General features: G+C 41.6%; 1 protein-coding gene across 8 annotated transcripts in view; it reads left to right on the top strand.

Annotated features, from left to right (window-relative positions):
• CABIN1 (calcineurin binding protein 1) overlaps window positions 1–23,874 on the top strand; it is a 107,666-nt gene that overhangs the window by 25,787 nt on the left and 58,005 nt on the right. For 6 of the 8 annotated variants that reach the window (XM_040080573.2, XM_040080575.1, XM_040080570.1 and 3 more), the window contains 6 exons: window positions 1,034–1,294; window positions 1,853–2,004; window positions 2,538–2,716; window positions 13,731–13,913; window positions 16,012–16,352; window positions 21,936–22,049. In XM_040080573.2, the coding sequence (XP_039936507.1) occupies window positions 1,034–1,294; window positions 1,853–2,004; window positions 2,538–2,716; window positions 13,731–13,913; window positions 16,012–16,352; window positions 21,936–22,049 (1,230 nt within the window). The remainder of the gene's footprint in view (window positions 1–1,033; window positions 1,295–1,852; window positions 2,005–2,537; window positions 2,717–13,730; window positions 13,914–16,011; window positions 16,353–21,935; window positions 22,050–23,874) is intronic. The other 2 variants (XM_040080578.1, XM_040080574.2) reach the window with 1 other exon arrangement.

Here is a 23,874-nt window from a genome sequence, read left to right as displayed (position 1 = left end):
TGAACAGTTCCAGGGGCAGTGCTGGAGTTTCTTCATTTTGTTAGATAAAAGGAGCAATTCAGCCATCTGAAGTTGGGGATTAAATGAGAATGTTTATTTAGGGCTACTTAAGTCTTTGTTTTTTTCAAGTGAATATATTAAAAATGCATAATTTAGTAAGAAAAGCTCTATTGTAATAAAAGATAAACTGAAACAATTTCATCTCACTTCCACAGATATATCTCTTCAAGAATGTGTTTCTCATACATAAAAACCTTACTATATGCTTCTTCTTACAAAATGTTTGGGAAAGGAAAGATTATGTTTTAGTTCTTGGTTATAGCCACACAGCTTAAATTTATAAACTTCATTTTCAAAGAGAGAAAATTACAGTAATGCATCTTTTGACCTAGTTTTTTTTTACGTGAATTTATTGGCACTTTAATTTATGCCGCTGGTTTTAATTTTTTTTTGACGGGATGGGGTGGGGAGAATATTCTTCTCAAAATTAGATACATCGTAAGCAAGATGAAATACTTTTCTTCACAAAGGAGAGCGGTCCATAGTGGCTTTAGCAGACTTCAGTTGCAGAACAAAGCAAATAATTTTTTTTTCTTTGAAGGGTTAAGATAATTACAGCTGCAAAAATGTGGTAGAGTTTCTGTAGAAGTTCTGCCACATAGAAATTTTGTGGATGTGAATATTGGGTTGTTATTTTTCAGATTTATATTCATAAAATAGAAATATATTTAGGGTTACGTTTCTATATATAAATATAAATATTTCTTCTGTCTTACCGTTTTGTTCTGATTGTTTGTGCCAGCGGTTACCAAAGCGAACAAAAACCCATCCTTAAACACATTGTGTGAGCTGTTGGGATGTGTTTGACCGCTTGGGATGTATTTGATCACATCTGCATCTTTAGCCTGGAAGCATTTAACAGCTGTACCGCGTCTGTGCTCTTTCACACGGGCAGCGGCGCGTTTCTAGAGTTCCCCAGGTGGGCTGCAGCGCTGAGGTGTGTTGTGTTGTGTTGTCCCCTGGCTGCTGGCAGATGGAGGAGCGCAGGGACAGCATGCTGGAGACGGCCAAGCTGTGCTTCATGTCGGCGGCGCGCTGCGAGGGCGACGGCGACGAGGAGGAGTGGCTCATCCACTACATGCTGGGCAAGATCGCCGAGAAGCAGAAGCAGCCTCCCGTGGTGTACCTGCTGCACTACAAACAGGCTGGGCACTACCTGCACGAGGAGGCTGCTCGCTACCCAAAGAAGATCCACTACCACAACCCGCCGGAGCTCGCCATGGAAGCGTTGGAGGTAAAGCCAGTGAAATGTGTAGTCAGGAGCGTGCCCTGCGTCGGGGAGCGTGCGCAAGACGCGCTTGGAGAGCAAAATGGAGCCTGTTATTCAGGCTGATTTCATTTCAGAGGCGGTTTGGGCAAGTGGGTAGCAGTTCCACTTCTGAGTTTTGCCGGACACTTCATTGTTTTTTATAAAAATCAAACGTTGGTAGGATTGACAAGCATCTCGTACCTGTGGAAGCATAAGTTCGTGCACGAGGTGGCACCTTTGCTTTCACTGTGTTGTCTGGTAAAAGTGGCCCTAGAAAATACCCAGTGGGGAGTTGCTTGCAGCGAGGCCAGTTCTGCTTTCTTTGTTGTGTTCCATAGGTTGTGGTTATAAAATCTGTACAGTGTTCAGATTTTGTCATTTAAAAGCAACTCTCAAAGGCAGGGAAAGTTCAGTTCAGGTAAATTTAGGTGACAGGCAGCTGTCTTAACTAACTTCTGCAGATTCTATAGAGAAAAGACTATTTGTAATAGATTACAGAGCTACAAATTCTTTACTGACCAAATGGACTTTGGTGTTTTTTAGGTATATTTTCGACTTCATGCTTCTATTTTGAAACTTGTGGGGAAACCAGACTCTGGAGTAGATGCAGAGGTACTGGTTAGTTTCATGAAAGAAGCTTCTGAAGGACCCTTTGCCAGGGGTGAGGAGAAGAACACCCCAAAAGTTGCAGAAAAGTGAGTGCTAGTTTCTAGCAATATGAATGAATGCTAATAAACTACTGTACTATAAACTATTAAAATGAAGCTGAATAAAATATAAGCAAAGTGAATAAAATTTATGCTAATGTTTGCAGTTTTCAGGTGCCATGAATAAGATTGCATGCTACTCTGAGATCTCAATTATTGGTGCAGAGGAAATGGGAAGGGAGGAAAACAGAACAATTCTGACCTTGCGATCCATTTTGAACTCACTGCTTTAATTTCTTCACGAATCTGTTTTTTAAAACCAACTGTTTAAAAATGCAAGCGCAAATTAACCTCTTAAAGGATGAGAGATTTTAGTCTTTACGACGTCTCATTAACAACTACAAAATAAAGAGGAGTTTACTATTGACCGGTGACAAGGGAGGAAAATAACTTGTACTGCAAACCCTTTGTTTCGAATTTGTTAGTGAGATTTAATTGCTCTATTGGAAACGCTGTAAGAACCTGCAGTCTCCTTTCGTCCTTTGTAAATAAACGCTTCGCCTTTCTTCTCGCCCTCCCAGAGAAAAACCTTGCATGATAGATGAAGACTCTCACTCCTCAGCTGGAACAGTACCAGGCCCTGGGACTTCCCTCCCCTCCTCCTCGGGTCCAGGTCTGACATCCCCACCTTACACAGCCACTCCAGTTGACCACGATTACGTCAAATGTAAAAAACCCCGTCAGCAGGCAACGCCGGACGGTACAGTCCCTGTTCTCAATACTGCCAGCAGGGAGGTGCTCTGAGCACGGGGGGTTTGACCAGCAATGATCAAACTGCTCGAGGAGGGTGAGGGGTCTGTGGTAACACGGGCAATATTGAAGCTCATGATCTTTTTCTATCGAATCGATGTGCAATCGGAGATTTAAATACGAAACTCCGAGTTGTCACCTGCCACCGCTGCTTCCCCGTCGCTTAGTCAAAACAGTAATGTTGGTGGGAGGAGTATGAGCTCACCAAATTCTCGGTGATTTTTTTTTCTTCAGAGCTCGTTAGGAAAGACGTGGGTTCGATCTTTAGAAGACTGGACTCTGTTTTGGCCTGTGTGAAATGACCAGCTGAAAATTTAAACTGGTTCAAACAAGACAAATCGGTAAAAAGACAACACAAGCCAGTATTACAATTTTTGGAAGGAGGCAGGTGGCAACTCTTTTGAATATATTGTGATTCAGCACGAAGTGATTTGCATGACAGTCCAGTAGATTTCATCTTTTAATTTTTCTTTATCATTTACAATGACTGGTTAGCAGCTCATCTTTATAAAGTGATAGAATAAATAATTGGCTTGTAAATGTAAGAAGGGGGGGGATGTCATGGCGTTAATTAAGATTTTGCAATTGCACATGTAATAGAAATTAAGTTACAGTTTAAGTAACCTGAGTTTATTATTTGGCTAGGAATTTGGTTCTGATTTTACTCTTCAGCCATTTCTTTATCCATCTGGATCTATGAGTATCAGCACTCAAGGAGTAAAATATCTACAGTGTTCAGCTTGGTGTTGGTAGAGTGTGCCAGGCCCCACAGAAATGTTCTGCTTGATATGAATTTATTTCTGGAGGGTGGGCTGCTTCCTATTGTCATTTTCTGAAGAATGGAAGTTTGTAAATAACTTTGTTGACACAGTTTTGAAACAAATGTTCATGTGCCTGAAGTATTTGCAGGGTGAATTTATTCCTTTTCCTCAACAATTCTTGGTGCAACTGACAGAAGCTCTTTTTTTCCTTTCATTATACTGAACAGAGAAATGTTCATTTTGTTACGCCTTGCATTTCACTTGGGAGTCATTCATTAGACTGGTTTGTGATCATTTGTAGTGTGGAGGTGTCAATGGCATATGTAATGCTCAGGCTCTTTTATTGGCTTTTTGATGTCTTTTGACACAACAGCATAGAAGGGAGCAAATATTTAAATATTTCTTAAGTAATATTCCCTGTGAGAGGCATTTCTGCCTAAGACTACATCTGCTTTGGTCCTGAAGGCTGTCTCAGTGCTCCCAGGAGGGCCATAAGCTAGATAAATATTCCAATGTGTGTGGTTAGTGCCTCCTCTCCAAGTGAGACGTTCTGGGCTGTGGCAGGCGATGGCCCGGTGGGAGCGGAGGCGGCTGCTGAGCCAAGCCTGGAGGTGCAAGTGCAGGAACATCTGCCTCTGCCAGGGCTGCAGGAGCAGTTCCTGGATCTGCAAGCTGAGCCTAGCTGGGACCGAGCTTTGTGCTGTCAAAGCAATTCCAAATGTCAGCTGCTGGAAGAAGCAGAGTTTGGGTGATCTTCAGGAAGGCTGTGTGTAACCGTGACAAGGAGAATTGCAGAGTACTGCATCATTCATAATGTTTTGTAAGTTGCTGGCACAACTAAACCCTGGATACAGCATATTGAAGAACCCCAGGAAACTGAAATATTTGCCTTGAGGCTGTTACAGATGGAAGAGCTAACAGGCTGAGCTAACAGGCTCAGAAGTCTTCTACTTTTATATTATTACATATACAGTGCTCTTCTGCATGCATTTGCATTTTACTTGTATTAAAATACATACTTTTGAAGTAAAATGCTCTTGACATCTTACACATAATCACATCACTGAAGAAGGCTGGTGCCAGCGCTTCCATTGTGCCATTCCTAAAAATAGCAAGAAAATGCTCATCATTTGACTACTCTATATTTTTAACCGTTCTGACAGAAATGAAGAAGTCTATATTGCTGTTCAGGAACGAATAAGTTGACCTAAATTCAGCCTAGGTATTTTTTTTTCTGAGGCTCGACAATAAATACTCTTATTTACTCCTGTATTGATATTATTGATAATACATGGCATAAGTGAAGTAAGGTTATTGTACAGTTTTACTTCTTTTCATATATTACCGCAGGCAAGATGCTATTTGGGATCCTTGCTGACCTTTGAGACCTTTTTTGACCATTTTTGTGTTCTATGCTTCAAGAAAACATGACCTGTGAGGAAGAGGAGACGGAATTGGCATGGTTTGTCTGCAGAGGAGAAGACTCAGGGGAGACAGGACAGCACAGTAACCTAAGCAGTGTCGAAAGCTATACAAAGAGTTAGAGGCAAAGCCCCAGGATGCCCACGTTCATGGAAGACAGAGCAGATGATATTGCACTTAAATTGCATTTTCATTCTGAACATTAGAAAACAGTGTTAGGGTAGTCTTAGGAAGTACTGGTTTTGTATAACCCTGCAATATTTTAGCACTGGAAGTCATTAAAATTGGCAGTGCAGCTGTCAGCCAGCCACGATGGAGATGTAATTTATCCTGATGGAAAAAGGAATGGACTAGATGAACACTTGCAGTTCCTTCTGAACTCTACTTATTCTATTAATTTTGTGGATTTTGTGGGATTGGGTTTTGGTGAGGTTGTTAGTTTGGTCCCTGCTAGAGCAGCAAATTTTCTCCTTACAGGCTGGAGAGAATTGCTGCACAGCCAAACGTCAACTCTTGAAAATACTGGGGGTTCTGATCTCCAAACATTTATCTGTAAATAGATGAAGCTGTGAGGGCAGACTTACTTTGAATACATTATATTTAAATGTGTCATTATAGTTCTGTAGCTCTCTAGCACGTTTTGCTAGTGAAAGATGATGACTGGCATATGCAGAAATCACTGTTAAAGCTGAGAGCACTGAAAGGCTTCAGATCCAGTGAATACCGGTGATAGTAGTTTAAAGTCATGCATTTAATGAAAATGGGAGAAAGGAACCAGTAAATACAGCTTGTAAAGTAACTAAACTTCTTTTTCCTCTTGGCAGCTGCTAGCACAGATCTCCTTCAAGGAGACAAAAGTATTACTGAGTGGCAGCTGTTATTTGCTGGCTGACTTGCTGCTGTCATGTGTGTAAAATGGGCAGCTTCCTTTCTCTTTTCCTGTCCTTCCATTTGGCAGCATTTTTTCTTTCCTTCTGTTAATCCTGTCTTTCCTGTCATCACCCCTGCCTATTGCTATTTTATAACGCTCCAAAGTGAAAATTTGCATTTGAAGTCTGAAGCATAGGTTCAGACTCTTATTTTCTAAGAGTAAAATAGGAATCAGGAAAACCCAGGAACTTGCCAGGCACTCAGACTGTCATTACCTGTGCTGTTACTGTATTTACACAGCTTAAATGGCCAGTGTTACACAGCAAAACAGATATGCTCTGTCCTCCTCTACACAGGCTGGATGTATGTAGTCAGTAAAGACCAGTTGCAGTAAAAGCAATAGAGTTAGTTCAGAAAACAGGAAAAGTAGTAAAATTAAAATTTAAAAAATCTGAATAAGGTATCTGTTTCCCAAAAAGCAGACTGGGAGATTGTTTAAGAGGTCTTTTTTGCTGTAATATGCCTTTGTTGTGTTGATACTCAATTCCATATTCCTGTGGTGGTATGCAGATGATGTATCCATGGCTACTGCAGTGTTAAAATGTTGTATTGTGTGAGTCTTCATCCATGTCATGTAGTATGTCGTGTGTAGTTAGACTTAATTGTCCTTTTTTTGTGTTTGTCTTTGCCTGATTGCTTTTGCAACCAATATTGCCCGTGCTGCCTCTAACCTTTACACAAATCTCTGTTCCCCAGGCATTCTCTTCCTGCTTTTACCTGTCACGGCTTGCTTTTAATAATTGGCAGAACCTGCATGATAAACTCACTGGGAGAGGCTCCTTGCTTCGTGCTGTGGGAGAAGTCTCACTTCATAGTTTGTCGGTCTGTAATTCTGCAAATGTTATGATGATGCACCGTTTTTGTAAATGGGGGTTCTCAACATCCTGATGAGACAAAGGTGATCTCTGAGCAATTTCTTACACCAGGTTGTCGCTCGTGTGAAGCTAAATCGGCCTCTGGGATGGAGTGGATGTTTCTGTGCACATAGAGAATGTCCACATTGCATTTTGGAACATTGAAACCTTGCCCTTAAAATTCTCTCTCTTCAGCAGTTAAAAATGACATCTTTGGGTCTGCAGTGCGTGTCCTGTTCCGGCCCGTGGTGCTGGATGTTCATGGAGGCTGCATACTGGGCTACATGAATAATGAATCACACCCAGTTTATTGCAGTGTGCTCCATTTTTACCTTTCCCCGATTGAACCTCTCTCTGATCAGTACGAGTGTCACACTGACACGTAGTGTGAGATTATGTAAAAAGCATTTGTCCAAATGGATGGGGCCTTGGTGAGATACTCTGGTGCTCTGCTCTTGAAGACAGAACAGCAGTATAGGTCTGTAAGTTATGGAAACACATTCTGTGTTCAGTGCAGCCAGACAAAACACAGACTCTCATCTTTGACTCATGTTAACAGAGAACTCCCTTTAAATTGCTGTCCTCAAATTAACCTACTCCCATGCAAATCTTTGCAATTCTTTTGTTTTTTAATAATGTGCAAGTGCCTTTTGATGCAGAGCTAAATGTTGTCTTCCGTTATGGGTGGAATCTGTTTGCAGAATGAGAATTCTGTGATACATCATGTTTCTGACTGCAACCAGTAAAGAAAAATGCTCGTGTGTTCAAGTAAAGAGGGGAGAGATGGTGCCAGGCAGGACAAAGAGAGTCTGTACCTTCACAGCCTGTGAACAACCCACCTTTATTGCATGAGACAAGGGTTTGGGTTTTTTTAGTTATATATAGTTGCTTATTCATAAGCTCTGAACTGTGCAGCAGGATTTTTCTTTCCTGCAAATTGAGTTAGCATATGTATAGAGCTCTGTAGAAAAGCTTTCTGTGCCACTCATTTCTGATTTTTTGACTTGTAACTGATTGTTTATCATGATTCAGATACCTTCTTATAATAACTGGATACACATTTTCCTTCAGATGTTTAAAACAGACAAAGATATCATTCAAAAGTGAGTTGTACCCTCTTGGCTTTCTGAGCCTTTTACTTACTCCTGCTTGCAGTTGTTTCAGAGGTTTTCTCCGTCTTCCTTTTAACTTCCAGAAAGTTTCAAAAGAGAATTACTGAGCTGCATAGTAAATAATTATCAAAGGCAGAACACCTCATTCCCATTGGCACCATGGAGCTGTGATTCAGCTCCCCTGAGAATAAATTCTGTGAGTCTGTACCACGGCTGGTACCTGGTACCAGTGAGAGCTCTGTCATTAGGACTGGCTGAGCTGGTTCAGGTCACTCACACTGTCACACACCACTCTCCTCGTCCCTCTCCAGTGCTCAGGGGGTGTTGGAGCCCTGGTCACTGAATTTGGAGAGGGCTCAGTTCAGGTCACTCACACTGTCACACATCCCTCTCCTCATCCCTCTCCAGTGCTCAGGGGGTGTTGGAGCCCTGGTCACTGAATTTGGAGAGGGCTCAGTTCAGGTCACTCACACTGTCACACATCCCTCTCCTCATCCCTCTCCAGTGCTCAGGGGGTGTTGGAGCCCTGGTCACTGAATTTGGAGAGGGCTCAGTTCAGGTCACTCACACTGTCACACATCCCTCTCCTCATCCCTCTCCAGTGCTCAGGGGGTGTTGGAGCCCTGGTCACTGAATTTGGAGAGGGCTCAGTTCAGGTCACTCACACTGTCACACATCCCTCTCCTCATCCCTCTCCAGTGCTCAGGGGGTGTTGGAGCCCTGGTCACTGAATTTGGAGAGGGCTCAGTTCAGGTCACTCACACTGTCACACATCCCTCTCCTCATCCCTCTCCAGTGCTCAGGGGGTGTTGGAGCCCTGGTCACTGAATTTGGAGAGGGCTCAGTTCAGGTCACTCACACTGTCACACATCCCTCTCCTCATCCCTCTCCAGTGCTCAGGGGGTGTTGGAGCCCTGGTCACTGAATTTGGAGAGGGCTCAGTTCAGGTCACTCACACTGTCACACATCCCTCTCCTCATCCCTCTCCAGTGCTCAGGGGGTGTTGGAGCCCTGGTCACTGAATTTGGAGAGGGCTCAGTTCAGGTCACTCACACTGTCACACATCCCTCTCCTCATCCCTCTCCAGTGCTCAGGGGGTGTTGGAGCCCTGGTCACTGAATTTGGAGAGGGCTCAGTTCAGGTCACTCACACTGTCACACATCCCTCTCCTTGTCCCTCCCCAGTGCCGAGTGGGCTCAGTTTAGGTGGCATTAATGCCAGGGTAATGCCTGCTGCAGTACTGAGCCTTGTTTTCCTGTTGCATTTTAAAATTAAACAGTCATTTAGGCTCTCCAGAGTTTAACACAGCTTTGTGCTGGTGATGGGGTGGCCTGCAGGTGCTGTGCCCAAATGCCATGGGGACAGTGACAGTGACAGTGATGTGCTGATGGCTGTGTCTGCTATGGAGGAATAGTGGGGAACAGGGATTTTTGAAGTCAGCCCAGTAAACCTGTTCCATTCAGGATAAGATTAATGTTAAAATGCTCTTAAGCATGGAATTAAGGCAGACAGACTTCAGATACTTTTTCTAACGTGTGACAGATGTGTTTCAGTGATGATAGTGATTTAATCATCCATGTGACTGACAGGACCTGTGTGATGCCATAGTGGCTTGCCAGTACAGATGAATATACAGGTTCTTTCTGCCCAATGACATCTTTCTGATAATAATTAGTATTTTTTTACTAATGTCTCGGACAGTTAAGATTCTTCTTTTGACCTTTTTAAATCTTCTGTCCGAAGCTGCACTTTTTCATCCATTGATAGAGGATGCAATCTGACATAGATTTGAAATGAAATGTCACAAGTTGAGGACATTAAGAGAAATGAGGTTAAAAAAAATTGCTTTCAAGTGCCATTTCCTGAAATTTTTAGAGGTAAACATGAAATATTTAACTTTACATCAAATAGAGATTTCAGCTCATCAGGTTGTTTGAAATCTTCCTAAAACTTAGGAATGATGCAGTGAAGTAGTGAAACAAAATATAATAATACCAAGGAGAAACATCTACTGTCAGATCATATTTTTCACAGGAATATTGTTACAGTTCCTTATGCACAATTTAGTAGAACTTTCTCCCTAGTCTCTTCATTTCCACTACAGATAATAATTTTGGGACATTAATACCCAGCTGTATTTTACTTAGCTTTTGAAGTAATAGGAAATTTTACAGGGAGGGACCTCAAAAGAATATTTAGTCCTTGATTTACCAATCTCTTACAACAAGGGATCACCCCAGCTTTTTGGAAAAGCTTGCCTTATTGCTATTGCTGGGTGAGGAAAATAAGAAAACAGGTAAACAAAATACAAAACCCAGTAATTTTTTCACTCCTAAATTACACTGGGTTGCATAAAATTGGCTCTAATTATAACAGAAACGATTAAAAAGCGCTGATGTTCTCCATGGATTTGTGTCATTCCAAAGGGCAGGTGTTGATAGCAGTTGGGGATTTGGAATTCATTCTCATGCCTCACACACTGCAGTCTTTGGCACGTAGGGTGAGTAACACTGACGACTGTCTCACCTGCAGTCAGCTCTTAGCAGATAAAGGGGAAGCTTCATAGCACAACAAATGTGAAATGTGTGCTGTGTGTCCATCTAGCACGTTTATATTTATAAAAAAGGGCTGCATTTGCCAGTTAGGCTAGAAGAGAATAGCGCTTTCATGTATACAAAATATGCCACTTTGTTTTTTCTTTTTAGAAAACCAGAGTTAGGATGTGAGTTGGAGTTGCCAGAAGTTGTGCATTGCATACTGCAGTATTTAGGTATTGGCAGAGCTTTTTATTATGTTAAGGAACATCTTGGGTAACCTAACAAATGGTGGTTATTTGTCTGCCTGTCTTGGAAAGCCTGCAGTGATTCTATAGGTTCACTGTGATATTTTCTAACTGTATGTAGCAGTTAAGATAGAGATGATGGGGGAAAAAAGTCAATTTTCTTGCTGCAATTAAAACCTATTGCCTTTTGCACTGTACCTAATGAATACGAACAGCAATTATTGTATTTTTATTTTGGTTAATCATATGTATTTGGAAATTCTCCATCATCTTTTTTAAGATAAGTCAAATTCTCCTGCTAATTTTCGTATGTCATCTCATTAATCTCTCATTTTTTTATCCTCTCCTCTGAATTAATTTTCCTTATTTCGGTGTCTTTTTAAAAAAGTGAGTCCCAAATACAGACACTATAATTAAGTTTAATTTTCATTAGTGCTCAGTAGAACAGGAAGACTGCTACATATTTTTTCTGCGGAGTTCCTGATTGCACATTCAGGAATGCTGCTTTGCTGAGGTGTGTTTAGAGTACATTTTGACCAGTTCTGGTTTGAGAATCACAAATTCTTTACGGGCACGTGGGAATGGGTGTGCTGGGATCAATCCCGCATTTTCTCCTGATTGTGTTACCTTTGAGGTGCTTAGAGAAGGATTTCTTTATTTGTGCTCGGATGATTCTGTGGAAAGTGAAGGCTGGCTGGCTCACAGCTTTGACCTTTCATCCTTTGTAAAGATAAGTACTACACCTCGTTTTACATTCCCTGGGACTTTACCCATCCTCTGTGATTTCTGAGAAATTAATACTAATAATTGGTAGCTGCTGCTAATTCCTGGAATACTCCAGGGCTTTTCATCTGGCTCACTTAGTTTGAAAGTGTCTGCTGCATTCCAGGAATATCTAATATAACAGAAAGCTGTCTCAATAGTTACCTTCCTCTGGTTTCCAGTGATTGAGGAGCCCAATGTTAATATCAATATTTTTTAAAATAGAGTTAATGTATTGAAAGAAAAGGTTATAAACATGCCTGCCTACACCCACATTCATTTAAGCAGAAATTTCAAATTAAAATAGCTAGCTAATTGTAGGGAGGTATTTACATTTGGTCCCATAAGGGAAAGCTCATGCATACATTTGAAATTTAATGTGTTGAATCATTGTCTATCTTTGCATGATGAAAAATTATTGTAATTTCCCAGTGATCTGATCTCACCCGGGCATATTGGTCTGGCACTTCTTGATTTACATTCTAATGCTTCATCTGTCAGAAGCCACACATCAGAACTGACCTGCAGGCTTGTGACAACATCTAGAAATTTGCAATTTTTTTTTTCCTAGATAAGTAATTCAGCCTCTTTGCCACAGATGCAGAAACTTCTTTTTAAAAAAATCAAGGGAGCTACTGTAAATGGTTTTCCTGATGTCAACTGGGAGTTCAATAGTATCGATTTCTACCACAGAAAGTTATTAGAGCTTTATAAATGAGTCATTTAAAGCTTGACTGACCCCTCTTCAGAATCCTTCTCTTCTCATGCTTTATAATTATATTCCTTCTGTACAAAACTTGTCATCATTAACCAACTTATATAGCTTCCAATTGGGAAGCAAATACTGTCCCCAATTCTTTTTCGAGATGCAGTTTTATTAAGATCTGCTCACTGAAAGGGAAGGTTATCTTTGTGTGGTAGTGAGAAGCCTACAGAGTGCATCAAATTTGGTTTAAGTTCCTTGGAATCCTAATAAGCAGAACCTGATCCGCAAGCTGAGGGTTTGCAGAGGGATTTATCTTGATAAAATGAATTCATGGGAGGCCCTTAGCTCTCTCCTGAACAAGTGCAATTCAGATGGAACAGAAGAAATTTAATTAAATTATCCGCTCATCTCAAAGCAAAGGCTTTTGCTTCGTTAATTTTCTTTCTTGATCTTATCAATAAAGCTAATGAATCAGAATGCAGTGGAACTACCTAGACAACGGATGTAGGCCCTTCCTGGGTATTCCATTTCTATATAGAACCGTAAAATGGTTTGAGTCGGAATGGACCTTTAAAGATCACCTAGTCCCACACCCCTGCAATGAGCAGGGCCACCTTGAACTAGATCACAGAATCAGGTATCAGTATCTTAAGAAGAAATTGGAAATTATTCTTGTGGACTGCAGATTTAAAGGGAATTGCCTGTGTTGGAATTTTGTATTGAACACTGAATTATGTTGGCACAATATGGAAGAATGCTGGTTTCCCATCTCAGTGGGAATGTGCAGGCCTCTTTCTGTCAGGGAGACTAAGCTGTGTTCTTTAGTCATTCAGGGCTGCCTCTGATAACCCTTGATGTAAAGAACTTGGGTTATATCTGGCAGGTTTCAGACATGAGTGGGAGGTTTTCACTTGCCTGTTCCGAGGTGTTTTATCCCCCGTGATGAAGTCACGGTGCCTGTTCCTGTGCACATTACCAGCTTAGCTGTGACTCTGCTGTAGTCAGCAGCCACTGCTCCACTCTTTCAAGGTAAAGGCACTTCTCTGATTCTTCTCTCTGCTGCCTGGAAGTCCAGTTTCCATGCCTGTGTTAGGCCTAGTTCTCTGCTGTGTTTATCTGCCGTATCAAATCACCTTTCAGAACGTTTGTTGAATGGCATCTTACACCTGCAGGGTAGCTGGCATCAGAGATCACTCCTGTAAGTCTTTGCCCTCTAATTCTACTGATTTTTCTTTCCTTTGTGAGTAATTTTTACCAGTATTGTTCTTGATGAAAAGTTTTCTCTTGTCAATTGAACTTTGCTTGTGTCAGGTTCAAAATGATACTGGGTGCATTTCAAGGCAAATGGCACAGTGAACCTGGGAAACTTTACAGGGCCATCCAAGCTGAAATATTGTGTCCCCAGTCTAACTGCTCTTGAAAGTTGAGCTTTACTGCTTTTGAATCAAATTCCAGGATTATATTCTAGGGAGAAATGTGGTGAGAATGAAATACCTTTTCTTGGTGGTGCTTAGGATCCTTATGGCAGTTGTAAGAGTTTGCAGAGTGGCTCCAGTTTTGTGTTGCTGTTACCAAGAGACAAGTAACAGCTTGAAGCGTGTGAAGTGGTGCATTCCTTCTTTATCTCTTTTGCAGAGAGGAGTCAGGACAGCACTGGAGCGGTGCTGTCTGACTCCAGTTCCACACAGGATATGTTTAATGAGCCTGCCAGTTCTCAAGACAGCCTGAAGAAGACTTACACAGAGAAGAGGATTTCTACTACCTGTGCTGATACACTGCTGCTCAGCAAAGAGTCCCTGGGATCTGCAGAGGAAAAGGGTATGCCTGATTCAATAGATAATGTCAGCTGCAATAGTCTCATTAAAATGTTTCTCCTGGCTTGCAGGTGCACTGAAATATGCAGCGCTGTGACTAAGGATTCTAACTAGGTATCATTGCTGCCTGTATGTGTGTAGCTTAAATTTGGAACTGTGCCTCACTTATGTGGCCCCCAACCCAATTTGTTCTATCTGTTAAATCTTACAAAGCAAACATAAAGATAAGCTGCTCTCTGTGGTGGCCCTTTGACTTACCTGCCTTCTTTTAGGTTATTATTTGCTTTTTCTTCAGTGTTTCATATTTTTAAATAATTTAAAGAGTAGTTATTTGAACATAGTCTCAAACAAGACTTTTTTACTTTTTCCCAGGCATAGATGCCCTTTTTGTTCTGTCCCAGTAGCAGCTTAATATTCAGTACAGAGAAGAGCAGAAGTGGAATTTAGATGCTTTATTCCATTGTGTACTTCATTCCAGTGGAGAACTGGAGTTGCTCTCTACCAGATTTTTCCATATATAATAGTACTAAGTGTTCTGTATTCCACTGGAAAAATGGTTTCAAAATCCATTAGCTGGAATTTCCCTTTGTGTGATGTTTGTACAGTTGGATGTGGCAGTAGATAAAGAGGCTGGACTTCAACAGGGAAAGACAAACAAAACCAGTGTGCAAATTTTGTCCACCTTTCCAGGCTGTGGCTTTTTGTTGGATGTTAAATCTCCTTTGCCAGTTCACACTTTCCCAGTTTCAGAGATCCAGGAATCATGCTGTGTGGATAGTCCTGAAACACTGCTCTGGTCTCACCAGGAGCAAGTGCCAAGCAGTTATCTCTTTGTTTGCAGACTTGGATTACCTTGGTTTCATGTTTTTAAAAATATTTTAAAATATTTTACTTCAGTCTTGCCTAAGCTAGGGAAGCCTGTGGTGATGCTTGCATTAACGTGCTGAAATAGCTGCCAGTTCCTAGTTTTGTGCAGTAGTACTTCCATAATCCCTAAATCCAGGAGTCTTTTGGCTTCTGGACTGAAAACATGGCTCTTTTTCAGGCTTGCCGTGAGTTGTGTTTATTGTCATCATTTGTCTGTCAGAAAAACCATCGAATGCATTCTTAAATTATGGTGTTTATTAGAACAGATGTTGTTTCCCATAAAGCTACCTGTACAGTAAAATTGTAATGGATACAGACATCAGGCAAGCACGTTTTGAAAAATGGGACTTCTTGTAAAGCATGTTTGACTCAGAAGTTTAGCCTTTTCAGCAAAAAAGTTATGGAGCAGCTTTGTATTTGAGGATGAAGTACATTTTAGCATATCTCTGCACTCTCTGCTGGGAGACAAGATCTCATGTAAGAGGCTCTTTATCCTGGCAGAGGCAAAGACATGGTAAACTTCCATGACTAAAAATCAAAGTTAAAGAGATGAATCTGCATGTAGTGTGTGTGTTTCCAGCAATAATGGTTGGCTAATAGGAAATGTGGAAGCTGCCACTGTAACAGGATGCTTTCTGAAGTAAGATTTGGTGTTCTTCAACGAAAGATGGGTGAATTGAATTACAAGTTACCAAGTTAATCACAAAAGTATTTACATGGAACTGTAGGTCCTACATAATGAAGAAGACGAGGTGAGCTGCTGCTGATCGTTGTGTCTGAGTCCATTTTGTGTTCTGGGATTGTGTTCCTCTAGGCAGACTATTAAGAGTAATACATTTCACTTGGAAGGGTGGCTTTAATTTTCTGTTCTTTCTTCTTTTCATTGCAATAAAATGTTACTGAATTTATTCTTTTATTTTGGCTTCCCTCCCCCTCAGTCTTCCAAGAGTATGTAAAAGGCTGCATTGTGTGAGGTGTGCTGAATTCATGCCATTGTTCAGGATAAAACCCAAATGAAGACAATGGAGGTAGCACTGTGTGGCTGTGTCAGTGAGTTGCAGATCACTTATTCAATGAACATCATGAGCAGTCATACATTTTTTTTCAATATTTCTGTCTATGCTTTAGTGAAGGAAAGGATCACCTTTTGTCACATCGAATTTTTGTCATTTTCCATATGTCATTTGCCGTTTGGAAATGGCAATTTCACCGTCGCTTTGCTCTTACTGTTCCAGCTGCGGGAAAGTCAGAAGAGCTGCTGGAGAGCTCAGAATGTTACGATCCCTCTGAGCCTCCTGGCCAAAAACCGGTGCCGGATCCTCAGTGTGCTTCTGGCAACGCCCTCAAAGCTGCCATCCCCGTGGCCTCGCAGTGGGACTGCAAGAAGAAAGCTGAGCCTTGTGCCGAGGCTGCGTCCGAGTTTCCTCACGGCCTCCCCGCAGACCTGGAGGAGCAGCGCAAGTTCCTGACGGAGCAGTGCATCTCCTCCTTCTGCCTGTGCCTCAGCCGCTTCCCCCAGCACTACAAGAGCCTCTACAGGCTGGCCTACCTCTACACCTACAGCAAAACACACAAGGTGAGCTCTGGTCCGTGGGTTTAGTGCGCGCTGGCTTGTTTCTCGAAGAGCTGTCGTTGCTGTTCCCGTGTCGTACGGCCGCGTGACTGATCATCCATCCTTTCCGTCAGGTGACAGAAGTGGCTGCTCATGAGGCTTTCTCCTTACCGGCATTTTCCTATAGACCCCAGACCTGCTCTGGTACTGCATTTTCTACCCATATATTTTGCATCGTCATTTGGAAACTCATGCAGAGGGACCTGGTTTAGAGAATCTTGAAATAAATTCAGAGAGCAGCTGTCTGGAGAAACCTGCACATGTTGGTATTGCTCAAAAGGAGGATTCAGAGCAGAAAACCTATTTAGATGTGATTTTGCTCTTGTCCTAGTCAGCTATATTTGCAAAATTGGTCTGTGCTTGAGTTGGGGCAGGATTTATCTGGATACTACAGTGGAAGTTTTAAAATCTTGCGTTTTGTCATCCCAGTGGATCTGCACTGAGCCCAGGCAAACCAGTTGTGCTGCCACTGGCACTGGTGCACAGGTCTCAGTGTTAAAATACACCTTGTTCACTGCAGTTAGGAATGAAATTACACTTTGGGAAGTCTTCGGCTCCTGGATTGTCTGGCTCGTGTGTGAGGTCAGTTAAGGAGAAAATTTCTTTTTTTATTACTGAACTAAGTAATTTTCTGTCATTCAGCAGAGAATTACATTTTAGATATGTCACATAAATTAAGATGTTCTCATAAAAATGACAGCAATTATTTATTTTACTGAATAAGTGGACTGAAAAGTGACTTGCAGCAGAAATTAATCAGTATTGTGTAAACACATCATGTGATGCGGATGAACTTTCTGGGTATCCTGGGTCTTTGTTGGTAAAATGTGTAGGAATATTACATCGAAGTCATCAGAGATATTTTACTATTTGTCATAATCAAGGTTTGAATTCATAGATTTTATATTTGGAAGTCTTGTCTTAGATCATATGCTGCCCTGCATGGCTTCCTGAATTTTCTTCCCCACGGGTACTGAAGCTTATGTGAACAACAGGGAAGGGAAACAAATTGTACCCCGGCCTTGAAGCAGCAAACATCCCCAGTGTCACTGCAAAGGGGGCACAAGCATGTCTCACCAACCTCCTGGAAGGTGATGAATATTCCATTTGTCTGTAGAGTGATTATCCAGGAAAATACCACCCTTTTTCATACAGAGCCTGTTTTGAAAACATTCTTAGACTGTTTGTATGTAACAGTTGTTAATTTTTCCATGGAGCTAATCATGAATAGGAGCCATAGACTCCTGCAATCTGTCATTACTCTTGCTGACATGATTCTGCATCAACATTCAACGAAAAAAGCTGCCTGTTTTCAATTTATTGGTTCGAATAGCATGTCCTTGCCTGAGGAACTACTTGCAAAGTATTTTCTTCTATTATTTTTCCCTGATGAAGCTTTCTCTTTTGCTTTTTATAGCTCCCTCCTTATATAAATATCAACTCAGCGATGGATTTCTATGTGAAACACACATTGTTGTCTAAATCTGTTTCCTCTTGGAACTCAGGAAAACTGAATCTTGCTTCTTTAAGCCTAGCAGTTCCCAGGCTGGTTTCAATGGGCATTTTTGGGTTTCACTATCCTTTTTTATTATTTCTCTGCATAACTAACAATCACTTGGCACGACAAAACCCAAAGAAATCTTCTTGCTGATACATGTGCACTACATATTTACACATGGGTTTTACATTTTCTTTCTTTGGTGACTCACTCAGGTTCTTTTGTAGAGCAGTGTCCAGTGTCTGTGTTTTAATGGCACATTACTGTGTCTTTAGTGGAAGTTATACTCCTGCACAAACTTAAACCACAAAATGGATCTATGCATTGTCAGCAGTAACTGGAGTAAGAGGTATACTTACATTTACTCGCGATAAGCCTGATTTAAAAAGTGAGATAAATTACATCAGGTTGTGTTGTTGGGGGGCAGAGTGGTAAATTTTAGAAAACTGAGATTAATTTTGAAATGCGTATAACCATCTTGGAAAATTCAGCATTTGCGTTCCAACGCCAGGAATTTGCGTGAAGAATTTCGACTGATGGCCAAAATTCATGGTTGGCTGGGAAAAGGAGAGGATTGGCAGGTCTCCATAGTGCATAGAAAAACAAGTTTTCCATATGCAATCTGTTTTCTCCCATTTCACAGTTTTCCTGGTTTTGCTGTTGTGAGATCGGTGAAGATAGTTGTTGAGTGCTTTTTTAAACACCTTTTCAAACTCTTTGAACATTTTGTTTGGCTACATGTTCCGTTGAGTTTTTTTTCCCCTGCAAAATCCAGCTTAATATTTGGAGTCTGTTTTTCTTTGTTTTAGTCTGTTATCAGAATATATTTATGCATAGCTGTTTCTGGTTGGAGTAAATGTGCAGGGAAGTGTGGATGAATTTTCAGAAGTTACTTTGTTGCCAGTTTGGGCAGTAGTTTCAGTTTCCTATTAACATTGTCTTGATGTAAAGTCTTCATCTTATGTGATTTTTACCTCCAAAATGAATGTTGACACTGTTTGGAAGGAAAAATTAGGACTTGGCAAGACACTTAGTCAGTGTAACTTTGTGAAAAGTATTGTCTATGGATCCCTAGGTGGAACTGGTCTGATCATCTGTAACCAGCAGGTTGTCAGGAAATAAAAATATTTACTTACATGCGCTTTTTTAATCTCAAAAAGTGCTCTGTAAATCCTGGAAGAATCTGCTCAAAGACTGTTTGTGTGAGTTTTTAAGCTTGTATGTTCTCTAATGTCTGTTATTAGCAGAGCCCTTAATGGGGAAATGAGCGGTGGGTGTGACATGCGGTCAGTGACGCGACAAGTTAGTCAAACCAGGCACAATACATGCATGCAAAAATTGCAAGATTATATGCATGTAGGCTTCATAGGTACAGACATGATCTGGAAGCATAATAGATGTAACCACTTCAAGTAGAAACAGTTTGATAACGGTTCATTTAAAGGCCACCCTTCAAATCAGTAGTCTTTTTATTTTGATTTTATTTGATGCAGGAGTAGGAGGAGGTTTTTGAGACAAAGCCTTCTAAAGGAGTGTAAATGAAATCAGAGGGAAGGATTAAAGAATACTGGAGTGGTTTTTTCACCTCTCAGAAACACTTTTGTGGAGTTTCCAATTTAGGTAAAGGTGCTTCTGACACCATTGAGTTAAGGGGTATCCATCTCAGGTGACTCAGAGTTCCACTTGGTCGACCCTAAGAGATTTTCCTTTTCTACTTCAGCTTTTTTTGCAAGTTACTGTACCCTGTCAGTCATCTTGTCTTTGAATCTTGGGGTGATAAAAATGTGGGAGGCAACAGCTGAACTGGAAAGAGTATTTCATAATGGCCCTGAATCAGACAGCCAAATCCAGCATTTCAGACTGGTGAGCGGTGTGCCAAGAGGAATAAATCCTTTTTGCTGTGTCCTGGATCCCTTCACCCACTCCTAATAACTTCATCAGCTGAAAACCAAGCAGAGCAGACTCTGTGAAATCTAATGAGTTGAAACCTGCTCAGGCATATTTACAGGGAATAAGTGATCATGCTGATTTAAGGAGAAGGGTAGTGGAAAATCTGTAACTATGTCTTTTATTCCTATTAGCTTTGATTGTGTGAAGTTACCGTGTAATTGCCCCATTTGTCTGAATGATCTTTTCTCCTCCTAGCTGGGTTAGTGCCATCATCTTGTTCAATAAAAGCCTGTGAATTATGTGTACCAAACACATGCCTGTGGATGGTCAGTGTAATGTGCATAGCACATCCCAGCACCGGAGCATGACGCTACAATTAATGAGACAATTAATGATCTCAACCTTCTCCTTGTAAAACTTCCATTCGGGAATGCATCCATAGCTAACACTGCTTTAGACTGGGATTTTAGATTTGAGCTTTGTGGTGGGATGGTAACTTTCTTAAGGGTTTTGTTTTCCTTGGATTTTTATGTGATAGTTTTAACTGTAACATTCAGATTGCCACACGTTAGGCAAGTTTTACTTCATTTTCACACTTGGAATTAACTTACATTTCTGATGACTACGATTTGCACAAAATAAAGCATTTTATGTGCCTGGATCTTGGATGTTCCAATAGGCTTGTTTTTGTTGGCTTCTCATTTTATTCAAAACAAGATGACTTTCATGGAAGACCAGATTTTTGTAGGTTCTCTTGTGTTGTATTTTCTTCTGTATGTAGTTCCAGGTATTTTTCGGGATTAGGTTAACAGGATTACAGAAATACATATTACAAAAGAAGTTTTGTAGAAAAAAGTTAGTATGCAGCTGAGTTTACACGCTCTGCTTTCTTCAGTGTTAATTAAATTTGACACTCAGTGATAATAATTAAATTTAGTGATTCCTGTGACCAGACAGAAAGCACCATGTGATGTTTATGGGGGAATATGTATTAGTTCCATACCTAAACAAAGCTGTCCAAATCCCCTTGATTGTGCTGCACTATAATCATGTGGGTCCTGTGTAAGTACCTCTGTGAGCTCTTGGAATGAGGGATTTTTGACACCCATAAATATCTGGTTATTACTGCCAGCGTTCAGCTCTCTTGCACATGAATCCATAATCAGCATTTTGCTAGAGGGGATGCTCCAGTTCTGGTAAGACATTGGAGATTTCTGCATGATTACTGTCATTAGCACAAAGGCACTGATGACTGAGCAGAGCTTTTACTGTTTCACCGGGGTCTCACAAACAAAAGCAATCTGGAACACAGGATAAGAACTTTTCTAATAATGCCCCCAGCCCAACACATACACACACATACACAAATAAAGGATATTAGAGCTGGAATATGTTTCTTGGATGGACGTGATTTAATCACATTTATGACTCACAGAAGTGCATTTCCAGTCCACAGAACACAAGCCAGAGTGCAACATTCTCGTTTGTCTCTATGAACCAAACATCTTCCTCTTTCTTTCATGTCCTCTCTTGTGAAGTTTTCTGTACAAAAGCTGGTCAACTGCAACTCAAATGCCACTTTTGAACCCTGAAATAAAAACTGAACTAAAGCAAAGCTTCCATCAGTGAAATCTCGCAATTAATAGTTGTCCCATCTGTTGGTGACATTCTGCCTGGAGCCAACAGCTGTCCCTAGTTCTCAGCTACAGGAGAGAGGTTAGAGAGATAGTGCTTTTATCAATTTTTGGTTGTCATCTATCATTTAGTTCCCTACTGATCCTCTCCTGTTAATTCACTGAGCGCTATTAACCAAGTTTGATGATAGTCATGGAATTTCCAGGGAGTTTAAGTGAACTTACAGGGAGGGCAGTGGCTGGGTAGGGCTGAAATGCCTGAATTCACCACCCCACTAAAAGAAGGCTGCAGTTTAAGCCTGAGGGTCGAGGCCTCAGCTCTGGTAGGGATTCCCTGCAGGCTGGCCCGAGGGAAGAGCTGAGAGTGCTTCCAGAGCATGTGCGGGGACAGCAAATACTGTTGGAACAGCAATATGCGTGAAACGAGAAAAGACACCAATAAAAAATGTACTTTGTTCTGTACCTTTACCTGTGGTGACATTTCCATCCTCTGCCCACGAGTGACCTGGCTGTTGTTGTCCACAGAACCTGCAGTGGGCGCGGGACGTGCTGCTGGGCAGCGGGGTGCCCTGGCAGCAGCTGAAGCACATGCCTGCACAGGGCCTCTTCTGCGAGAGGAACAAGACCAACTTCTTCAACGTAAGTTTACACAGCTGATAAACACAGCGACACCTGTTTCTCATTGGAAAGCTTTGCAAGGGGATGGGGATGTGAAATTCCGCGCAGGCGTGTTAAACAAGCCCTGAGCAGCTGGAGGAAAGGAGAGTTGCAGAGATATTTATTGGGTGGATATCTCTCTCTTGAAGGGAGCCACACTAGAAGGGTTATTTCTGGTGAGCTTGAAAACGTGGGGAGAGAAGCACCAGCGCTTTTTCAGTTATGCATCATTTATCACATATTTGACGGCTGAGCCCTCTTTAAAAATTCTAATTTTGTTCATCTTAATTATCCTCTTGTTTATTGTCTTTCAACTTGAACTGCACTTCTCATGGTGGAACAATAATGCTATTTGCTGTAGGAGATCTCCTGAGTTGGAAGGAGCTTTCTTGTGCTCTCTGCAGCAATGCTCAGCAGCAAGAGTGTCCCCAAGCCCCAGAGTGAGGCAGCAGCACTGTCACAGACTGTCCCTGTGTCTGTGATCACTGCCACAGGAGTGTCTGTGCCTCACTGATGTGGCACACACAGTGCTGCTGAGACTCACATGGGCATTTATCTGTCAAATTCCCTGCTGCGATTGCCACTTGCACGCTGCTGTTGTCTTTCTTTGCTGTGCTGTGTCCCAGGGTTTTTGCCTTTTGTTCTTTTGTGGTAGGGTTCTTCAGCAGTTCTGGTTTGCAGTGTGTGGTGAGAGCCTGGAGATGCTCTGCTTGTCATTCTGGGCTGACTGAGTACACTGCAGGTCTGTTATGTGGTTGCCTGTGATGGCAGTGAAAAATTTTGTGTCTTTGCTTTCCCATCCAGTACTTTTGTTTTAATGTTGGAATTGTGAAATTTATTTCAGCTTTATATCTGTTAAACATTTATCTTCATTTTTGCTGTATGTTGTGTTAATTAGCACCTCTGTGCAAACCTCTTTTAAGTACAAGGTAAGTGCTCTTCTCTGATTATAATCCTTCAGATGGGGTGAACAAGGAAGGAATGCTGACAATGGTTCAAAATTGATTCACGGATCAGTCTGCAAAAAGGGTTTCTATCTCATTGCATCTTTCTGGGGACGAGTTCTGCTTAACAAGCCAGCAACTGAATACCATGCACTCATCTGATCAGTCCCCTCCCATACCCTCCGTGGGATGGGGAGGAGAATCAAAAATAAAGGTAAAGCCCATGGACTAAGATCAGTTCAAAAATTGAAATAAAAAAGTTATAATAATAGTAATGAAAAGGGAGATAAGAAATAGAGAGGAATGAAACCCAGGAAGAACAAGTGATGCACAGTACAGCTGCTCAGCACCTGCTGACTGAGGTACCGGTGGGCCCCTGCCAGCCAGCTCCCCCCAGTTTCTCTACTGGTCTGTGCACATACCTCTACTGCACCCTTGGGCCAGTTCCAGTCAGCTTTCCTGGCCATGCTCCCTCCCAGCTTCTTGTGCACTTCCTCACTGGCAGAGCCTGGGAAACTGATTTAGAGTAAGCACTGCTTAGCAACAGCTACATCAGTGTGTTATCAACATTATTCTCACACTGACTCCGAAACACGGCTCTGTACCAGCTACTAGGAATAGAATTAACTCTGTCCCAGCTGAAACCAGGGCACAGCCTGATGGGGCAGACTAAACACTGGTGACCTGATTGATGGCTACATGGCTCTGTGCTGATTTCCCTGCCAGTTTTCCCTACAAAAATCCTGCTGTGATTAGCCCCTCACACTGCTGACTGCTTGGACTCAGATTCACGCAGAGCAAAGTATTCTCGTGGAAATTAATGGAATTATTCAACGTGCTTCAAGCCAAGTGTGAACTTTGCA

Source organism: Hirundo rustica, chromosome 17, assembly GCF_015227805.2.
Source record: "Hirundo rustica isolate bHirRus1 chromosome 17, bHirRus1.pri.v3, whole genome shotgun sequence".
Classification (NCBI taxonomy): Eukaryota; Metazoa; Chordata; class Aves; order Passeriformes; family Hirundinidae; genus Hirundo; species Hirundo rustica.
Note: the sequence above shows the minus strand (reverse complement) of the source record. Positions and strands in the feature narration are given on the sequence as shown.